Consider the following 20,244-nt stretch of genomic DNA (forward strand, 5'->3'; position numbering starts at 1 on the left):
ATATCTTTTATATTCTGCAGTTTCTGGGGGGTTCCCCACCTTTTTTTACCCACTGGAGGCTTTCTTAGACTGCAGCTATTTTATAGTAATGTCCAACTTCTAGGTACAGGCCTGAAGGTCTGATGAGACTGTGACACACTTTCACCAGATCTCACAAATTAAGCAGTCTTGCTAAATTAACAGTCTTGCTAAATCTTGGACTTTGCTTGCAGGACCTCCCTTTCTCTTCTCCTTTTAACCTGTTCACAAGAGAGAACAGACTGCCAAACTTTGGACAGAGCCGAAATATGCACTTCAGTTAAGTTTAATTAAGGCTCGAAATTGATAAAATTTGGAAAACTCCCATATCTATGCATATGTCATGTATGATGGAGAAAGTTCATTTATTCTTATTTGCTCTATGAAAAACAACAAAAATGTGGATTTTACCTGTTGAAGTGTGAAATCTTTCTCCATGATACAGAATTATTTCTGTGTTTATCTCTTCCAGCCATTTTGGTGTTTTAAAGTCACATTTCCCCCCAGGGGAAATCAATACCCCTGATTTGTTACTGCAAGGTAACTCCCCCTGTGGTGGGGTGGTACTCAGCAAACAGCTGTTTCTCCCTGTCAGGTATCAGCCTGACTCCTTGTAGTGCTAAAGAAAAGCCCAAATGGGATGGGAGGAAACTCCATCAATGCCAAGTGTGGATTGGTCACCAGGTGTCTTGGTGTTCAGGGATGGGCTGTGGAGGAACTGCTGGGGGATGCTGCTGGTACTTTGCAATGTGCATGTTTGCACAACTGAACTGGCAGGTCCTGCTAACTGTGCTTAGAGAGATGTAAGAAAAAAATTGTCTGAAACAGGAGCGTTTCAGTTGGATTTCTAGATCTGATAAAGTTCTGTTCATAAAAGGAATCAAACCATTTTATATTGACACCATTTTTCACTAGGTTTACGTAGATAAGTTCAATCATGCATTCACCACCCTCATCACTGACAAGACCAAAGCAGGAATATTCCAGCCCTGTGAATTGCCCTGTGCCTGCCAGGAGAAGTGCTGCCTTCCTGCAGCTTCCAACACAGCCCTATCGGTTTTCTCTGGTTTAGCAAACCAAACACTACTTGAAACCCTAATTGCTTTGGAATCGTTATTTCCCACACTTCAGATATTTTAACACCCTATTTTATTTTTATTAATTTTTATATCTACAAGATGTGTTTTCCACCATGTAACAAGATGCCCCTAGAGTAAAATGATTGGAGACAAGGAAGAAAAACCTCGTTATACAGTAGTTTGCCATGAAAAATTCCAAATGCCTCCTGGAAGGCGATGAATGTCCACTGTAAATGTAAATTTGCTGGTGTGGTCTTTACAATAGGACACACGAGGCATGTGAGGCTTTTCTGTTCTCCATAAGCCTTTCTTTGGTGAAAAAAAATTGAATCCAGGTAAACTACAGATGTAACAGTCTTCAAGATATCCTGCTATCAAGTGTTGCCTCACTGGCTGATTAACAAAAATTATTGCAGTGGACCAGTTATGCAGCAAATAAGATATGGTCTACTTAAAAGCAGATGGGGGGGTCATTTCTGGGGATAACTCTCAGGAGCCATCATGCCAGAAACACTCCTGAGCCACAGGCACTTTGGCTTTCTCTTGCTCTGGAATGAGCAGTGAGAACTCTTGAGAGGCCCTGGCCTGTGCACATCTCACTGTGAGTCAATGCCCCCCCTCCTTCCTGCTGAAGCCAAATAATTCCCTGCCGGCTTCCCAGCATCCATCCTGTCCCTCCTGGCTGGCAGGAGGCTGAGGCTGTGGGTCGATGTTCCCCCATCACTAGGGCATTACAGGGATGGGGTCTTTGCTCCCACTCCTCTCTCAAGCTCTGTCCCTGTGTGAGTCATCCCTCTTCTCACTTACCCCACCACTTTCATTCCTGACCATGCCAACAACCAAAGTACATCACCTATCAGACACTTTTTTTGGGTCACTTCCTCCAAGAAACTTCTAACTTCCATCTGAAGGGAGCAAATACATTGCTGTCTGCAGCCCCCAGGTTCAAAGGCTTGGCTGGGAGCTCCAGCAGCAGGGAAAGCATCCCAGGGCTGGACCAGCAGCCTTACTGCATTTCCCTCCCAATAACACACGCACTGAACGAGGATTTCCCAAAGCCAGGGGTGGAAAACAAAACTGAAAGCCTAAACACATGCAGATGCCATTCAGAGCCCGGGACGCTCCTGCCAACTTCTGCAACCGATACACGGTCAAAATATTTACTCAGGAATTCCTAATGAAGTGCCCCATTTGGTGGGGGTGTCCAGTTTCAGATGTCACAGTGTCACCACAAAATGCCTCGGTGATTCCTTCTAACAAAGAGCCCCTTGTGCGGGTTTTCTGTCAGGCAGTGGGGCAGGTTTTGGGTGCAGTGCCCGGGTTTGGGCTGCCCAGGTCCGCTGCCATTCACGGAACCCCTGCGGCTGAATCCCTGCATTCCCACCTGAAAACAAGCCCTGAATCCCTGCATTCCCACCTGAAAACAAGCCCTGAATCCCTGCATTCCCACCTGAAAACAAGCCCTGAGTCCCTGCATTCCCACCTGAAAACAAGCCCTGAATCCCTGCATTCCTGGCTGAAAACAAGCCCTGAATCCCTGCATTCCTGGCTGAAAACAAGCCCTGAATCCCTGCATTCCCACCTGAAAACAAGCCCTGAATCCCTGCATTCCCCACTGAAAACAAGCCCTGAATCCCTGCATTCCCGGCTGAAAACAAGCCCTGAATCCCTGCATTCCCCACTGAAAACAAGCCCTGAATCCCTGCATTCCCACTTGAAAACAAGCCCTGAATCCCTGCATTCCCGGCTGAAAACAAGCACTGAACCCCGACATTCCCTGCTGAAAACAAGCCCTGAATCCCGACATTCCCTGCTGAAAACAAGCCCTGAATCCCTGCATTCCCGGCTGAAAACAAGCCCTGAGTCCCTGCATTCCCACCTGAAAACAAGCCCTGAATCCCAGCATTCCCGGCTGAAAACAAGCCCTGAATCCCTGCATTCCCGGCTGAAAACAAGCCCTGAATCCCTGCATTCCCGGCTGAAAACAAGCCCTGAATCCCTGCATTCCCACTTGAAAACAAGCCCTGAATCCCAGCATTCCCGGCTGAAAACAAGCCCTGAATCCCTGCATTCCCGGCTGAAAACAAGCCCTGAATCCCTGCATTCCCACCTGAAAGCAAGCCCTGAATCCCTGCGTTTCCAGCTGAAAACAAGCCCTGAATCCCTGCATTCCCCACTGAAAACAAGCCCTGGCAGCAGCAGCTCCAGGTGAACACGGGCAGCAGAGCCATGAGCTTTCTGTAGGTGAAGTTGCAAGGACATAACACTTGAAATCATTGAAATGAGTTGTGCTCAAGTTCAGTGAATGCTTACATTTGCAAATATAAAATTGAGACTCAAGAAAGCAAACTATGAATGAAGAGTACATTTCTCTTCCAACCAGCAGTATTGAATTATATTTTACATTCTTAAAACTTACATGATTTTAGGCCTTAGTGTTTAATTCTGAAGTGTTTCAAAGACCTTTGCTTTTATGAGTTGCTTGAAATATATAATAATTTTCACTTCACTGTGTGAAAAGGGAAGCTGGACTTGTTGAGGTCCTGGAGGGAAGGTACAGCCATAACAGGAAATATATTTTGAGGGAGAGTTTTCTTTTTTAGTGACAGGATTTGTCTGTGTTTGCATAAGTAAACATGCATTATTTCAGAAAATAAGCTGGAACTTGTTTCCCACCGCCAAAAACTTCTGGTTGCTGTGACAGCCCTTGTTATTCATTCAAAGGACGAAAAACTTGATGTTTCAGGGTCCTGGTGCAGAAACCAGGCCTTCCAAAACCTTGTTCTGCAGGTTCAGTTTGATGGAAGTTTGAACTGCAGGGTCCTATCCAAGCCCAGATCTGTGTTTGGTTCTTTTTTTTTTAAATTTGGGTGTAACTCTGTTTATAACCATTGCTCAATTCCGGTGCTGGTGTTTCCCTTGGATTAATGATAAAGGGCTGGAGAAAGGTGCAGACTCTGCATGTGCCAGACACTCAGGGCAGTTCCTTGGGAGCTGTGACATTCCTGCAGCAGCTCAGCCGAGCTGGATAAGCCTCGTGGATGGTGTTGGATGGGATAACCCACGGGGGTGAGCCCAGAGCAGCCTGTGGGGCTGCCGTGCTGGGGGGTGGTCACAGTTCCTGGAAAGGGCCCCAGGAACCCTCACACTCAGGAGTCTGGCGTGATAAGAATCAAGGGATTTTGCACCGCAAAGGAAGATTAGATGGAAGAAGATGCCCAAATGTGGTGTGGGGGTGAAACATTCTCCATTTGGCAAAAAAAAATCCTGTCTCCTCCAACCTGCCGAGGGGCAGGGGCACAGCACAGCCCTCCGAGCCTGTGACAGAGGCACACACTGAGGGACGCCGCAAGAACGGGGCAGAGGAAGCTTGAAATGCTGCTGGGTGCATTTCTTTAATATAAATAAAGTTTTCCAAAACCTCAGTGTCATGATTCAGCTTTTTTTTTGGCACTGAAATGGTAGTAATAATTTAAAAGTAGGCTAAACAAGTCTGAGGGAATATGCTGGTAAGTTCAGGCCGGAGAGGGGGAAGTTCCTGGAAGTAATAATAGAAAAACTAAGACCCTCCACCCCCAATAATTGCAGTTTAATTGTTTTAATGCACTTTACAAACACATAATAATTACAATATCCTCACAATACCTTCTGGGGCAGATATGATCATGCTTATTTTCTGGATGAATAAACTGACCCACTGTATTGAAATACTTTGACCAAGGCCTGCTCCAAAAACAATGGGAGACCAAAGAATACACTCTTTAACCTAATTATGAGAGAGTAGTGATGTGTATGGAGGAAGCAACTAAACTGAAAATTATACATGGGTTAGATGCTGTGGCCAACTTTTTCTTGCTTTCTTTTGTTTTGAAAGTCATAAGGTTTTGCTGCTCAACTAACTTGAGGTAATAGTGGAAACTGTGGAGGCTCACCAGTTTGAAAAAAACTATGTCAGGAAGTTCTCATTGTTTTTGTCAGTTTTTAGTGTTTTAAAAATATTTATATCACATATACAAACAATTTTTATATATAATTTTTGCCAGTAAATTGATGGTATAGCCTCAGTAGGCTGAGGACTGTCAGATAAAGACCATAAAGGTCATAAGCCATTGCACAGAGAATCTTATCTCTACATCTAACTCATAATATTTTTTTTAAGATTATCGTTATCTCTTGGGAAGTCCTGATTTAAAGACATCATAATTTTTTTAAAGTGGAGAAACACTTTTTGCCAGAAACAAAACCTTAGCTCAAAACCTGCATGAATCTGGGGGACTCTCTGGTTCCAGTTGATGCTCCTATTGTTGCTCAGTACCCACAGGAACATGGGTTAAAGCTACAGGTCTGAGTGCTCCTGCTCCAAACACTGCAAGTGGTCAGAGCTGCAACTGCATTTTGTTCCCATTTTTGTTTAATAGGCAGCACTACAGAGATGCTCTGGGTTTGTGATAGCTTGGCTCCATATTTCTAACCCCCTGCAAGCCAGAAATAAAAAACCACAACTGGCGCATTTCTCATGGATTGTTAACTTTGGAAAAGATGCACAAATACCTGTTAAAGGCAGGGTGAGTCAGGATGGAATTTCCATTCCACAGTAATAGCAATATTTCATCTTGCTCAGGGAAGAGTTCTCCATTTCACCCTTTTTGCTCTGGCTTTGCTGTAGTTCACTGAAATGACAAAATGCAATGCTCTGATTTCATTGAAATACAGCATTGATGTAATTTTGCAGTTACCTTTGTGATGAAGTTGATAAATTCTGACGAAATTCTTTAATTTTGCTTAGTCAGCGTTTTCCAAAAGGAGCATTTCCAGTGGGAAGTTTTTAACACTAAGAAGAAAGGCTTAGGCTGGTGTTCAAAATGGAAAGGAAGACACTGGGGAGGTTGATCTGTGTCCTGTTACTGACCTATTTAGGTATGGTGACTGTTACTGTGGAACTCCACTCACCCCCAGGCTGCTGCAGCACGATCTGGCATTACAGAGGCATTTGGTGGGAAAAGGAAATGACCCAGATGATCCAGTACTGAGTTTAAGAGGGGACAGGGTTTGTGGAGGTACTTCCTTGCAAGTGCAGGAAGCAGTGACACTCAGCACCCTGGTTTGCCACCAAAGGCAGCAGGGCAGGGCCTTTTCCAGGTCCTTCTGTGCCATTGCTGACTTGTCCAGACCCAGTTCAATCATCTCCACGTGGGCCTGGCAGGTACCTGGGAGATGTGACCTGAGGTGCATCCGTGTTGTCTTATTTTTTTTCCCAAATATTACCATTTAAAATGTAGCCTGTAAAGATGCTGAAAAATGAGCCAGTAAAGATGTTGAAAAGTGAGCTGAAAAATGAAAAATAAACATGCTAAAGTGAAAACATATGGCAGGTGCAAGTTACATGCAAACCTTATAATGAATTCTGAAAATATACTTGAAGAATGAGATCTGCAAATGCTTCTAGTCTGGATGGCACATATTAATGATCACTCCTATGTGCACCACGATGTTTGCCAGATCTAGAAGCACAGTTATGCTGGTGAACTTCATTAATCATTCAATAGCCTGAGTGTAATAATGGGCAAGAGGGTTGGTAGTGTCAAGTATTCTCTAAATTGTGCTTAACAGTTTCAAATGAGGGATGGATGACCTGGCTGCAGCAACTGAAACACTGAGCCTGAATCTACATTCAAAGCAGACATGAGTTTCAGAGATTTGCGAATGATCAATTATCACTATTTTTTGTTTTTAAATGTCTTGCTTTCCACATCTCACGAGCTGATGGCTCTGGAAGCAAAAGTTCCATTTGTTCATTTTTTTCTGGCACAAATCTGATCAGGAATTACCTCAAAATTTCCAGCCTCTTTTACTAGACCAGAGACACTGGGACAAGCTGGCACAAAGAACCCACCCTCCAACACTTCCCCTTTTGCCCAGCGCCTTGCCAGCCACGCGGCAGCACGCGGCAGATCCAACCAGCCTCCTCAACCTGGCTCTAACATGCCTTTCTGCTTTTTCTCCCCAGAGCTTTGTCGTCCGTGGTGGCTTTAGGAGCCAACATAATCTGCAACAAGATCCCCGGGCTGGCCCCCCGGCAGCGCGCGATCTGCCAGAGCCGCCCCGATGCCATCATCGTGATCGGGGAGGGGGCGCAGATGGGCATCAATGAGTGCCAGTACCAGTTCCGCTACGGCCGCTGGAACTGCTCTGCCCTGGGAGAGAAAACGGTCTTTGGACAAGAGCTCCGAGTAGGTAAGGGTGTCTCTCGTGTGGTGCCGCAGGGATGGGCTCCTGGGGGCTGGTTTGCTTTTCCCTTTCTTGCTGTGCCCCCGCAGAGGTTCATAACCCTCCGTGATCTGCCCAGAAAAGTAACTGATAGGAGACAGGAAATCTCTAGGGATCTGCAGATGAAGTCACTCCTATCTGTGCAACTTCATACCCAGCACTGGCCCAGGTGCCTGCACAGCCATCCATCAAGGCCGTGAAAAAATATTTCCCAATGTTGTCTTGTTAGAGGTTGCCATGATAACTGTGGTGCATAATATGGCCAATCAAAAGGGAACTAAAATCAGCTCAGAAAAATCCCTCTGCAGACTTCCCAAAAGCTTAAGAAATGGGAAGGTCCCAAATAATTGATGGAAGTACTGTGCATAAGGCACTGGCCTTCCAATATGTGGCAGTGATACATTTTAGTGTTGTTGTCATACTGGAAAGAAAATACTGGGTGTGATTTGAGGCAGGAAACCTATTCAAAGAAAATAATACAGGACCTTGGTCTGACAAGCTGTTAGCTGGCAGAAGTTAAATCAATCACTTTCCATTTACCCTCTGTCTGATATTATTTCAGGGGGAGATCATGTATATTTTTTTCCAGCACTGAGATCATTATTTTCCTCATCACCCAGCTGGGTATCCTCAGCCTATTCCTGACCTTTTCTCTCTGCCCCAGGGGCTGCCCCCTCCCCACCCCCCCATGTCTGCTGCTCTGTGTTGTGGTGTGTGGCTCTCACAGGGGCACTCGCTGTGATACTGTCCAGCTCCTCAGCAGGGTTGTAGCCTCTTCTTGTGTCCCATTTTGATTTGGGTGACAACCCTTGAATTTAATGGTTCAGGTGAGTCTTGTGCCTCCAGCACAGCTGAGTGTGGTCAGACACAAGATCTCATTGAAACTGCTTCAAAAAAAAGGCAAAACATTTCATCTGAGCAAAGAGGAATCGACTAACACGGTGCTTTGCTGTCAGAGATCAAGGCTTTGGGTTTTTCCCTGACACCCTTGTGAAATGAAGGCCAAAAGCTGAGGTACACCTCAGTCCGTGAGGGAATGGAATATTTTTTCAAAGAACATGCAAGTCTGAGAATCTGGCAGAGGTCTGGGTGTTTTAAGGGCACAGTGGCCCAGCTGTAAATTGTTGTGATGGAATAAATCCATTGGCATCAGGGGAATGGACTTACATTAGCAGGAAAACTGTCATATTCTGTGACCATTACTCCACACCAGATCACAGAAGTGGAGAGGGCTAAAACTAATGAAAAGAACTGGTAAAGCAAATCAGTGGCAAAAGTCCGAACTTTTTGAACTTCAGAAGAAGGCTTGGTAGAATTTACTTTTGATGCTGAAAAGCTGGTGGTGAGGAATTTGCTCATCAGTGTCTCTTCCCACATGTGTCCTAAGATAATTTCTAATTCTGTTTAGATAATACTTTTTGCCTAACTTTTATTTCTGAAAGAGTATAAGTGGAAGGCTTTAAACATTCTCAAGACACCATGTACAGGAAATAACCTAATATTTGACTTCTACCTTCAACTTTGAAGGTGAACCAGAAAAAATTCTAGTCACTTGTCTTGACTACTAGAAGCACAGGTCTGGTCCTCCTTGGTTGGTATTACACTTGTTTGCCTTCAGCTGATGTCCAAAATCATGCTGCTGCCAGAAAACACAGAGCTGCCAAGCAGGGCCCTGTTGTACTTGTGCATGCTGTGTTTTCACCTGCCAGAGCCTGCAGGTGTGCTCTGACCTTGGGTAAGGCAGGGATCTTAACTTCTGTGAGAGCCCTGAGGGGGCACTCTGGAGGGTTGTACCAGAGCTGGTGCCATCACTGAGCTTCCATTTCTGCTCTCCCTCCTCTTGAAGCTGAAGAATTTGTGCCTCCTCAGCTCCACTCAGCTCGTGGGTGATAATCCTCTTCACCACAGTCCTTTTGTTCTCAGAAACCTTGGAGCGCAGTCCAAATGCCTGAAGAGGACTACAAATTGTGCTTTTGTTTTTACTCTGAATGTTTCCATGCAAAATAAGAGCTACAAGGAACAAAAACTATTTGTCATCAGGATGGGCCAGCGATCAGGTTGGTCAGGCTGTACCAAGTTTGAAAAAAAAGGGTTTTCTTGAGCCATTGTTCAAGCCATATTTACCAAAATGTTCACCAGATTCTTGACCTCTTCACCAAACCTGGGTGGCTTTTTTGCAGCTCTGAAAGGCCTGATGTGGAACCTAGTGGGTTCTTTTATGGCTTAACCCAAACACAGACAAAACTTGGCAGTTGCAACTGAGTTCTGCTTTGACATTTGTTGGGTGTGAAACCACACAGACTCCACCGGATGGAGAAGGTTTACATGACCCCTTCCAGCCCAGCCAGATGAGTTCCATGCAGCTCTATAAAGGATCTCATAATTCACATGTCTTTATTTTTTTATTAGCAGAGTAGCACCCAGAGATGATGAGGTCAGTATCTAGGAAAAGGGCAGGGTTTAGGAAGTGGTGTTATTAAACTAGCAAGGGGGAAAATGGTAAAAGAGGGACAAAGGTTTAAAACCCCAGCACTTAAGGGTGCAAAACACTTGTAAGCGTGAATAAACATGAATATTCACATGTCTAACAAAACACATCTGTGTCTGACACATGCAGAAACACTAAACCAGCCATTTGGTTCTGCCTGAACAGACTGAAGAAAGGATTAAGACTGAAAAAGACAAGCATATTTTTCACTTCATCCCAAAGGAAAGCTTCATCCCAGAACCACTCAGGGAGATGAACATTTGAGTTATTCAGGTCACAGGGTGGGAAGGGCAAGTAAGCCATGGTAACATGGTATTAATTGCTCTCTAGCTCTGTGGGAGAGAGAGGAGCTGCTCTTTAGCCACTAGGACAGGAGTCTCCCACCATCACAGACAAGTGCAGAATTATGGTTATTCTAATTTGTGTCTTGATGCAACACTTCTCCTTCAAAATGGAAAGCAAACCCCCAGACTGACCCAACGTGAGGTTTCTCCAACACATGTGCCTCTGTTGCTACCACCACCTCTCAGGGGCCATTAACTCAGAGCATCTTCCAGCCACAACTAAGCAGCAGCTGGAAGGCACAACGGAGGGACAGATGTCCCCCCTCCTGGGGATCCTACTGTGCCAGAGGGAGTCTTCAGTTTGTCAGCTCAGCTGGATGGGCAATGAGCTATTGGTTCAAAGAGGTGCTCCAGTGAATGAGGGCTGTACCACCAGTACATGGAATCTGTATTAAAAACACTTGAAATAGTCCAGAGGACAGAATAACAACTGTAGAAATAATGTTCGGCGTGGGGCATTCATGTTGGTGTGAAAGATTTATAGCAGCTAGAGATAAAAAATGACAGAGAAAACTAAATTAGTAGGATGAACAAAGGCTGCAGCATGGGATGAATTAGTCAAGCATTGTATAGAGCTTATTTTGGTACATTTATAGCTGGGAACTTTTCCATAGTCATGCCATCCCCACAGCAAAGTCAGCCCTGCGCTCACTGCACTCATCCTGTCCCTGTACATGTGTGTGTCACCTTCCTGCACTCATCCCTAGTTCTCATGCCAGCTACTCACATCATCTTCTGCACTCTCCACTCATTCCTCTTCCTTTAAGCCTCTTCAGCAAATTACCTCCTTAAAGATTACCTGTTTAACAGATGGATTCAAACATTATCTGGTTGATGACATATCATCAGCGTTGAAAGATAATTGTCTTCTAACATTTTGAAGGCCAGACCCTGATCTGGATGGGTAAAGCCTCTGGTCTCATCAGGTTATTGATGCAGAGGAGCTGCAGCACTGGGGACCAGTCTCTATTCCCCCAAAGGATGGGCAGAGCAATCTGTCACACACACCTCTGAAAGCTGGAAGCAAAGAACTCCATGCAAAGAGAGCAGGCAGGGCAGGCTCTGGAGCGTCGAGTCCGAATCAATAATGGAAATGAAACCTGCTGGTTGGTCTTTGGCAGTGGATTATTCTGGCTAATTATTTGTGCATTTACCATTTCCACTGCAATTCTCCAAATTGTAGGTCTTATAAACAGACAGTTGTTACCAGTGCTAAATCCAGGTGTTTTGAAAAATGTGTCTGTCAAGATATCAGAAGTGATCTGCAGCTGTCTCCTCTCTCAGACTCGTGATGTGGAAAATGGCCATGACTTAGCAGTATTTGGCCGTGTCATTGATGCCATGATTTGGCAAATCATTGAACTGGACACCTGACAGGGACACACCAAGAAACAGGCCAAAGCCAAGGGAGTTTGGAAGTTGGGCTTTCTTTTTTTTTTTTTTTTCTATCTCTGACCTTTTGTGTGGGTTTTCTGCAGTTTTCTGGTGTGTTGAAAGGAAGCATCTGAAGTTACAGCCCTGCTTGCTGTGGGGGGTTTAGGAAAGGAACCATTTTAAGAACCTTTCTGTCACCTCCCATTGGCTCAACTTTTGATCCACTCTCCTGGCAGAAAAGGGGAGGGATGAGAGAAAACACCTTCAGTTTTAGAGACTAACAAAATGTAAGCATGGATTTTATTAACTGAAGAGGACTTCACAAGTTATTTTGAGAAGCACAATCAGAATATAAAGTTGAATGTCACAGTTCCACACAAGCATGCACTCGAATGCACACACAAACACCTCCAGTTTCCAACAGAGCACTAGGAAAGGGAGGGGGACAACTTCTGAAGGCAAGATACTCATAAAAAAACAGTGATTCTTTATTTGCAGTGGAAACAGGTAACACTGTAAGTCCACTCTGGATCCCAGCCTTTTAGCTGCAGGTCTGAAATGACATGGGAATTGGGCACGGGAGATGTGTAAGTGATGGCATCATGGACAAATGGTTGGCATCTTATCAGACATGCTGAGGGGGTGTCAGTCAGTAAATTATTCTTGGTTCAGGCCATATATAGGCTTAATTAAATTTGGATTCCACATATGAATCCAGTCATTTTTATTCTGGGCTGTGATGATGGTTTAGCCGAGATGCCAAATGTTCATAGAAACTTCCTACCAAAAATGGGAGGAGTAGAGAGGCTCATTATTCTCCAAAAATGGAAATTCATGTCCAGGCAGATAGATTAATCCAGCACAGTAGTGTCTAGTGTGGTATGAGTTGGCCAACTTGGAAAGCTTGACTTTCAGTGCGAGCAGAAAACTTCCAACACATGAAGACAGGCGGCATTCCTAGGAATGCTTTACAACCATAGTGTGCTTTAATGCTATCAGCAAATCAATAAAGGGAACCATAAATGAATCCAGACAGCTTGCTAAAGTAAGTACATTTCTAGCTCACTTTTTGCCTTTCTTTCCTCTTGCCATTTCTTTCTCTACTACTTTATGTTCTCATTTTCTATTTTTTTAAAATCAACTTATGTTGTTTGCTAAATATTTGTTAATGCTTAGCAATATTCATATATCAGGTTGACTGTATGTTTATTATTCTAACATCTGTGTATTTATTATGGGAAAATCTATCTTTACGGACTTGTGCTATATCCAATAAAAACAATATGGGGGAAAGAAAGGAATTGTACAGCTGGAAACGATTTGGAGGGGAAAATGAGTTGGAATTAGATTATTTTAAATATGATACAGAGCAGGGTACACACTTCACCGACGGAAAGGCAGTAATTATCTTTGTCATAGCAGTAGGTGCTATGATTGGTTTAGGCATTTGTCAGCCATTGGGAACCTCAATTGCACAGTGGCTTTTGGACCTAATGTGGAAAAATTTCGGGGGTTTTGTTGTTGTATAGCATGGTCCCAGACAACAACGTCTGTCCTTTGAGCGTTAAAGCAACTGATCAGAAAGAAATTTGTTTTCAGTAATTTGAACTGGATGTTGGGTGCTAGAATTGGGTAAAAATCCTTCCAGTATGAGGGATGGCTTCGCAGGGCACAGCATCAGCTTCCAGCTCCTAGTGCAGAGAGCTGTCTGGGATTCCAGAAGAGAGGGGCACAGGATGCATTCAATCAGCTGAAATCTGTCCTAGGAGTGTGGGCAGCTCCAGGAGACAATACAGGACCAATAAAAACCCTGTCTCTATTGCTCACACAGCAACCTGGAGTGACTGCAGATGCACATCTCCCAAAATGCCATGTGGAGTCATTGCATTTGCAAGTGTGATTTAGTAAACTATAAATACCATGGCAAATTTAATGGTCTGTGGCTTATGCAAGGATAACCCTTAACAGAAGCACAGTGGTGCATAACAAGATGTATTTCTTGGTTATTTAGAGAGGGAGAGTTTTCTCATTATAGGCCTGAATGAAAAAAAAAAAAGCAAACAAGACATGTGTAATGAACTACCACCCATATCCCTGGGTAACTGGCCAGCAGGCAGAGACAGGAGGTAAAGAGTAAAAAGCCCCAAAATCTGAGGCCATCCTCAGTGTGCTCATTCTGCAGGAAAGATTTACCACACTGCAAACAGTCACTGCAAAGCCTCCTCTTAAAACCTCTCAAACAGCACCTCTAATTTTCACAACTGATATGTTGTTGCTGGAAGGAGAAACAAAAATATCCTTAACCTTAAGGCTATCCAGTCTATTTGTTCTGGCTCTTTGGCTCTGTGCTGCTGCCCCAGGGCCGTGGGGATGTCCGTGGCCATCCCACGAGCTGTCCTACAAGGGCAGGAAGGCCTGGCTGGGGCAGAGCTGGGCTGTCCCCCCACAGCCCGGGGCACCAGTGACCCCAGGGGCAGGGAGGGAGCACCCCCAGGCAGCCAGGCTGCCCCAGCAGAGCAGTGCTGCCCGTGCCCTGCAGCTCAGCTGAACCTCAGCTGTGGGAAGGAGGGTGTGATAATCTGGAGCTCCAGGGCAGACTGTGTGAGAGGGCATTTCAGTTTGCATTATCATCTTCGCAGGAAATGGAGGAGCTGATCCAAACACTTCATACTTTCTGACTGCACAAGGGTGGATAAGGTTTTTGCTATCACAAGTAGCAAAGCAAGACAGTAACCCAAACCAGAATAAGAAAATAAACCTCCCAGCTGGCGGTAGCTGACGTTGTGAAGGAGTGGTAAAAAAGTTATGAAACAACTAATGTGCTAAGAATTTATATTATTTTAGCTGAGGTTCAGTCTCTTCTACATTTCTGTCACTTGGAGGTTTTTAGAACAAGAAAAATATCTTTCTATTCTAAGGAAGTACTGTTGTATTAAAGAAACATCCTATTGTGAGAGGATGGAGGATTCCCAGCTCAGTGAATCAATTTGAACATTTGTGGGAGAAAATTTCTCTGTGCTTTAAGAATTTCTGAGATGCCACAACCTCATAATGATTTGATGAGGCTTTAGTAATGTTTTCAAAACACGCTGTAAACCAGAGATGAAAATATAAACATAAATGGACACTACCATTTGTAAATTATGAGCTGACAGTAATAACTTTCGTTTGACTTTACTATAAAAAATGTCAGCTTGCTACATTAATTTTATCATCTCTATTTCTTTGTATCCCTATAAAAGAAATGCCTATAATATATAATCTGTAGCATATAATAATTTCTAGTATGTAATATTTTCTAGCTATTAATAGATAGATTTTTATATATCCCAATTTATCTTCTCCACTCCCTAGACTTTTTGTAAGGTTTTACTGTCTGGTTCAAGTGTAGCTCAGTTGTGTTTTCTTTTCCCTCAAGGGTCATGAGTTTGAAGAAAAGCATAAATTCTCTTAAATTCAAATGTTCTTGTTGCCATTTAAATATCTACCTATTTGGCAGCAGACTTGCTTCAAAAGGCAGATGTCCTTATTCCAAACATAGCACTAACATGGTAATACAATTACTTGGTGAACTCTGTGTGGCTTGCAGCTGGATGAGAAATGGTGGATATCAACCTGAATGAAATCTGGAATTTCCATTCTAGGGAAAGGGCCAACTTTTAAAACTTCTGTTTCATTCCATTTGTACATATAAAAATGAAGATTTTTCTTGGAACAGGTGCTTTTCTGTAGACATTTTCAAACTTAAATACACTGATAAAGCTGACTCTGAGCAGCTCCATTTTGGTTCTCAGTGCAGTTAACTGTAAATTTGTGAAGTGCACTGATGTAAGTGGATGCAGAGAACTGTCCCTGGGCACAGCCAGGTGCCTGGATCTCAGGAGCTCTGCTCTCCCATCTCCCAGGGGGACTCCAAGCTGAATGGCTGCATAACACCCTGCACAGCTTGGTAAGAGACATCACATGCCACGACACACTGTCTGCCTGTGCCCCTAAACCCCAGGGCCTCCCAAAAACTGACTGACATGGGATGGGCTTTGGAACGTCCTTTCCGTGATTCAAAACTAAATGGACCTTTTTCTATTGCATGTAATAGCTCCATTTAAGTGTCAGTCTGGAAAAGAACCCTTTTGTTTTGTTTTGAGAGGGGTGGGTAGCCATAGTTTTTGGCATTCTGTGGTCACCCTGATGTACACGTGCTTACCTGTACCTTTTAGGTACAGGGGTTTGTTGTGGGGCCCTACAGGCCCAGTCTGTGATGACCTGCAACTCTGACCTGCTTGGCACTGGCCACAACAAAAGTCCTCCTTTCCTCTTGCTTTTAACTTTGCCTTTAGCTACTCAGGAAAACATTTTCCATATTACTTTTCTGGTCTGCCTTGGCATGAGTGAGTCAGAGGTCCTGTGGAAAAGATAGCATGCAAATTCTAGGCTACTATTTTTTGAATACTTTGCCGAAATTTGGACACAGGGCTAACTGTGCATAGCAACTTCTAGTTTGGCATTTCCTTACTTCCAAGTGCTTCCAAGGAACATTAATGCTCATTCAGTGCCACTTTTTTTCATGTCACTTTGTAATAAAATTGCTGGGTACAAATGATCCATAGCAGGCTGACTCATTAGTTACTTCACCATCTCAGTCCTATTGGGCAATGACTTACAATGTAATGCATGCTTAGAACAGGAAAGCAAATAACATTTAAAGTCACATAAAGTGGGGCTGGCCTTCACCCAAAATGACAGGAGCCAAATTCTGGTCCTATTACTGTTGGAGAAATTTTGCCACTGGTTTCACCAGGGCCACTAAAAAGCCTCCTGGCTTTTGGTTACAAGCAGAAGTTGAAAGCAAAGCTGAATTTCATAGCAGGGACTCAGCTAAAACCCAATTAATTAATTGGCAATCAACTATACAACATCTGACTTTTTAAGCACAGAGCAACTTGGCAAACAGGCAGGTGCTGCCAGCCCTTGCCACTGCAGGGGCAGTTCTTTATGGAGGATGACAGGTAGTGCAGCCAACCTGGAGATCCTGCAGTAACTCGGGTTCTAATGACTCGGGAGATTCCCCGAGCTTTACTACTGCGGTTAACTGTGTTGTCAAGATCTCTTCCCTAGAATTACAGATGATAGGTTTGGTCATCTAGCTCAACCTCTACAGCAGGCAGGACAGCTAAACATAACATTAGACTTCAGAGTTACATATGTAGCAGCATCCCTCCCTTTCCTCCTCTGTTCTTTGGGATACATTCTGCTTGGTAAACCATCTGTTTCTAAATTGAAAAGCCTGAAATGCACAGCGAGGCAAGAGCAAACATTACGAAAAACACACTGTTTGTTGATCTTCGCATTTTGCTTTGCAAACAAGCGTTCAGGACCCAGGCTTAGATCACTGATCCATGCCGGTTGCTGTCGTGCCTCCAGTCACGAGCAATTTCTTTTCCTAATGAAGTGGCTGATGTATTGCACAATATTACATCTGACAAATACCTTATTTTCCAATTGACAACATTTCCTTTGTGCGTATCGTGCCTGACTTTTTAGCCCTGGATTAAATTCTGCATGACTCCAGTTTATTTCTCACTGATGTCGAAGTACAATATTACTTGAGAGAGGAGACAAGTTGAAATGAAAGAAATAAAGCAAGTCAGCAAGAGAAAAATGAACTTACAACTGTAGCTGTAAGGTAGTTGTCCACTCAGGATTCAAACTGGCCAACAACTTCAGCCCTGCTCTGTTTCCCCAATATGTGCTCAACGTTAATCCTTCCATTTTAAGTCTTCTTAAAGAGTCTTCAAAGGTGTTTCACTTTAAATGCAGAACCAAGTGGTCTGCAGAATATAGAAGTCACTGTGAAAGGCAGCATGTGAGACTGAGCTGATGCTATGTGCTTCTGCCCATCCTAGATCCACCTGAAGTGGTTTTAGGAGACAACTTTATAATGCTCTCTCTGCTGCAGAGGCTCAACCTGTGATTTCTGGGATTCTGTGAGAAAGATGATTCCTAAGACTTAACTAATGTCAGTTAAATGGGCTTGGATTGCTGAGGAGTCTTTAAATAGTTTGCTTTCACCCCAGAAGCCTTGCTGGTGCACTGGGAGAGAACACTGCTCTCTCTAGGTAGAAGCTCAGCAGACATGGACCAAACTGCTGTAGACTTGAGAGCTCTTTTGAAGTTGCCAAAAAGAAGAAAGTTTTCTCATGGATCATGCTTTAATTTTACCTGTTCACTAATTTCTTAACGAAAATGTGGAAACTCATTTTCTGCCTGGTTCAGCCTCCACCCACCCTGTTCAGAAGAGATCTCCATGCAAAGTTCCATCTGACATGGTCAATGCAACCTTGCAGTTTCTGAGGGCAATGGCACAAGAGATAGCAGTGATTTCTCTCTGCTGCTGAACTCATGGCCTTCAGACAACAAAGGCAGAGAAATGAGGAGCCCCTTCCTCACTTCTTTCCTTTGGCCCACTTTCATACCACACAACTGCAGGCATTTGCATGAGATGTCCAAGATAGGAACCTAGTCAGCCTGTATTCCTTGTATGGTCAGAGAAGAGAGAGAAGCTCTTCCAGGGGGTGATTTGGATCTTAATTGGGCTGTATGATTGTCCCTGTTGCTTATCCTGGAGCTTAGACTCCCTAATTAGGTATCAAGCTTGTTAATACCTAATTTTTGTTTGTCTATGAAATTTTTCCACCTCTTTGTGTATGTTTCTCGGGGAGCATGTGGTCCTCTCATAAAGTCATACCTGCTTGCCCCACACAGCAGACATGGAAACTTGATCCTGATTTAAAGTCCTACCTATTCTTAGTACTCATTCACCAGTAGCACCTACAAAAGTTGTCTTAGCTGATGACTTTCAGACAGATACTGGCAAAAAAAATAAAAGTGCAGCAACCACAGGCACAGTTCCACCACTGCTCTTTGGAAATTTAAGAAGTGGGAGTCCAAAATTACCACCAGATGGTGCACCTATTTAGCAAGTGACAGAGACATGTTCCACAAGAAAGGGTAGCCACAGCCTCCACCAACCCATCAAGTAGCTTCCCCTGCTGTTTATTCTCAGCTGTGATAGAAATTGAATGTGTTTGAAACATGGACCTGCTGGCCATACTATCCTGTTACATTTAATATGGAATATGTTTCCAATCTTCGTGATGGAAGCCTTTCAACTGCCTGGTTAGGGCCGTGGGGAAGTGGGAAAAAGCATAGCAGACCTATGAGTGCATGTAAAGGGAGAAGGGAAGAAAAAGAACTGGGCCAGGAGCAGCAGAAGCTGGGCCTGGTGAAGGGCAGGAGCAGGAGCCCAGAGTGGGAGCCCAGAGCACTCAGCTCAGCTGGGGCAGTCCCTGGGGCAGTCCTGCCTGCCAGGGGCAGGTACCTGCCTGTGCACTGGGGAAGGATGATCTCGGTGTCTAAGGCAGTAGCTTGGGAACCTGCCAATGCCAGTGTCCCAGGCAAGAACACACAGGGTATTTATTAACTGTGTGGCAAAGGTGGTGAACTTCCCTCAGCAGTTCAGTGGGTTTTACTCTCTGACTGCTTCTCATTCCTGAGCACACGTCAATAACCATATATTTTCTGCCATACTTCTAGCAACGTCACAAGACCATGTGATTCTTTCAACTAGATTTGCTGGACATCAATATATTATCATGTGTAGAACATGAGAAGTTATCTATTCTCATTCAACTCTACTTCTTGCTTTAAAGAAAATTCTAAAGTAACAACTAGATTCCTGGTAATCCTCCTCTATGAAATTGGTGCAGAAGAAAATATTGTAAGTCTCTCATTTCTTTGTATAGATGTGTCTTTTACTGCTTTCTATTGTTTTGATGTGTTTTAAATGATGCCATAAATAGAATTAGGATATTGATAGAGAATTATTAAATAGAAAGATTGTTCTTTTAATTACAGCTTGACCACTAAAGGAAGGTCTGAACTTAAAATTTCCTCTGAGCAAAAAGGGTTAAGATTTGAACATTCTTTAACCTGAGAAGTATTAATGAAGAATGGACAAAACAGTTTTCCTTTCTCTTTGTCCCAGCTGAGAGGAAGGTGTCACACCAAGAAGCTCATTACCATTCCTTTCCTTTTTCACATATCTTGTGGTTCCTAGTTCAGTGTGAGAACCATCATTTTATGGTTAAAGCATGGACAGGAGATAATGGACTTGGACTCTGTTCCCAGCTGTGCCTTTTCTTGTGACCTTGGGCATGTCACTTCCTACCTGGTTGTCTGGATGACTAATTTCAGTGAGGAATTGCAAGGTTTAATTAGTGGGGACTAGCTTCCACTTAAAACATCTGGGACATATCCTCAAAGATGGTTGCTGTAAAGTCTTCCTATCCAAAGAGAAGGCAAAGGACAGAAATGTTGGGGGGGAATTTGGTCTTCTAGAAAGTGAGTCCTGGCCTGAAAAAAGACCACACTGAAAAACCTCAGTCAAGAGGTCTGGTGGGATTATTAGCTTCGTTTGCATAAGAAGAAAGTTTGGAAACCTTAGCTAATTGTCCACAAAGAGCCTGAACTCAAATTTCACAAAGAGAAAATACTCAACTAATGCTCAGTACTTACGTGGAACAGCAGGAAAAGAATAAAGCCCACTGGGAGAGTAACTGCTGGTTACTTACCGTATGTGCTTGATTGTCTCAGTAAATCTCCTGTCTGAGACCCT

At 43.8% G+C, this 20,244-nt stretch overlaps 1 protein-coding gene and 2 long non-coding RNA genes across 5 annotated transcripts in view; 1 reads left to right on the forward strand and 2 right to left on the reverse strand.

Moving 5' to 3' along the window:
* WNT7B (Wnt family member 7B) overlaps window positions 1-20,244 on the forward strand; it is an 85,139-nt gene that overhangs the window by 39,188 nt on the left and 25,707 nt on the right. For both annotated transcript variants that reach the window (XM_051772579.1, XM_051772578.1), the window contains exon 2: window positions 7,105-7,331. In XM_051772579.1, coding sequence (XP_051628539.1) covers window positions 7,105-7,331 — 227 coding nt within the window. The remainder of the gene's footprint in view (window positions 1-7,104; window positions 7,332-20,244) is intronic.
* The window catches only part of LOC127463299 (uncharacterized), a 136,251-nt gene that overhangs the window by 31,102 nt on the left and 84,905 nt on the right, over window positions 1-20,244 (reverse strand). For both annotated transcript variants that reach the window (XR_007900766.1, XR_007900767.1), the window contains one exon: window positions 5,649-5,767. This is a non-coding gene — a long non-coding RNA (uncharacterized LOC127463299). The remainder of the gene's footprint in view (window positions 1-5,648; window positions 5,768-20,244) is intronic.
* On the reverse strand, window positions 1,233-3,469 carry LOC127463302 (uncharacterized). Its single transcript, XR_007900771.1, has 3 exons — window positions 3,109-3,469; window positions 2,977-3,075; window positions 1,233-2,679 (listed from the first exon to the last, which is right to left on the reverse strand). It is a non-coding gene; the product is annotated as an uncharacterized LOC127463302 (long non-coding RNA).

The sequence above is a fragment of the Manacus candei genome, unplaced genomic scaffold (genome assembly GCF_025592945.1).
Source record: "Manacus candei isolate 608988 ecotype Guabito, Panama unplaced genomic scaffold, ASM2559294v1 h1tg000153l, whole genome shotgun sequence".
NCBI lineage: Eukaryota > Metazoa > Chordata > Aves > Passeriformes > Pipridae > Manacus > Manacus candei.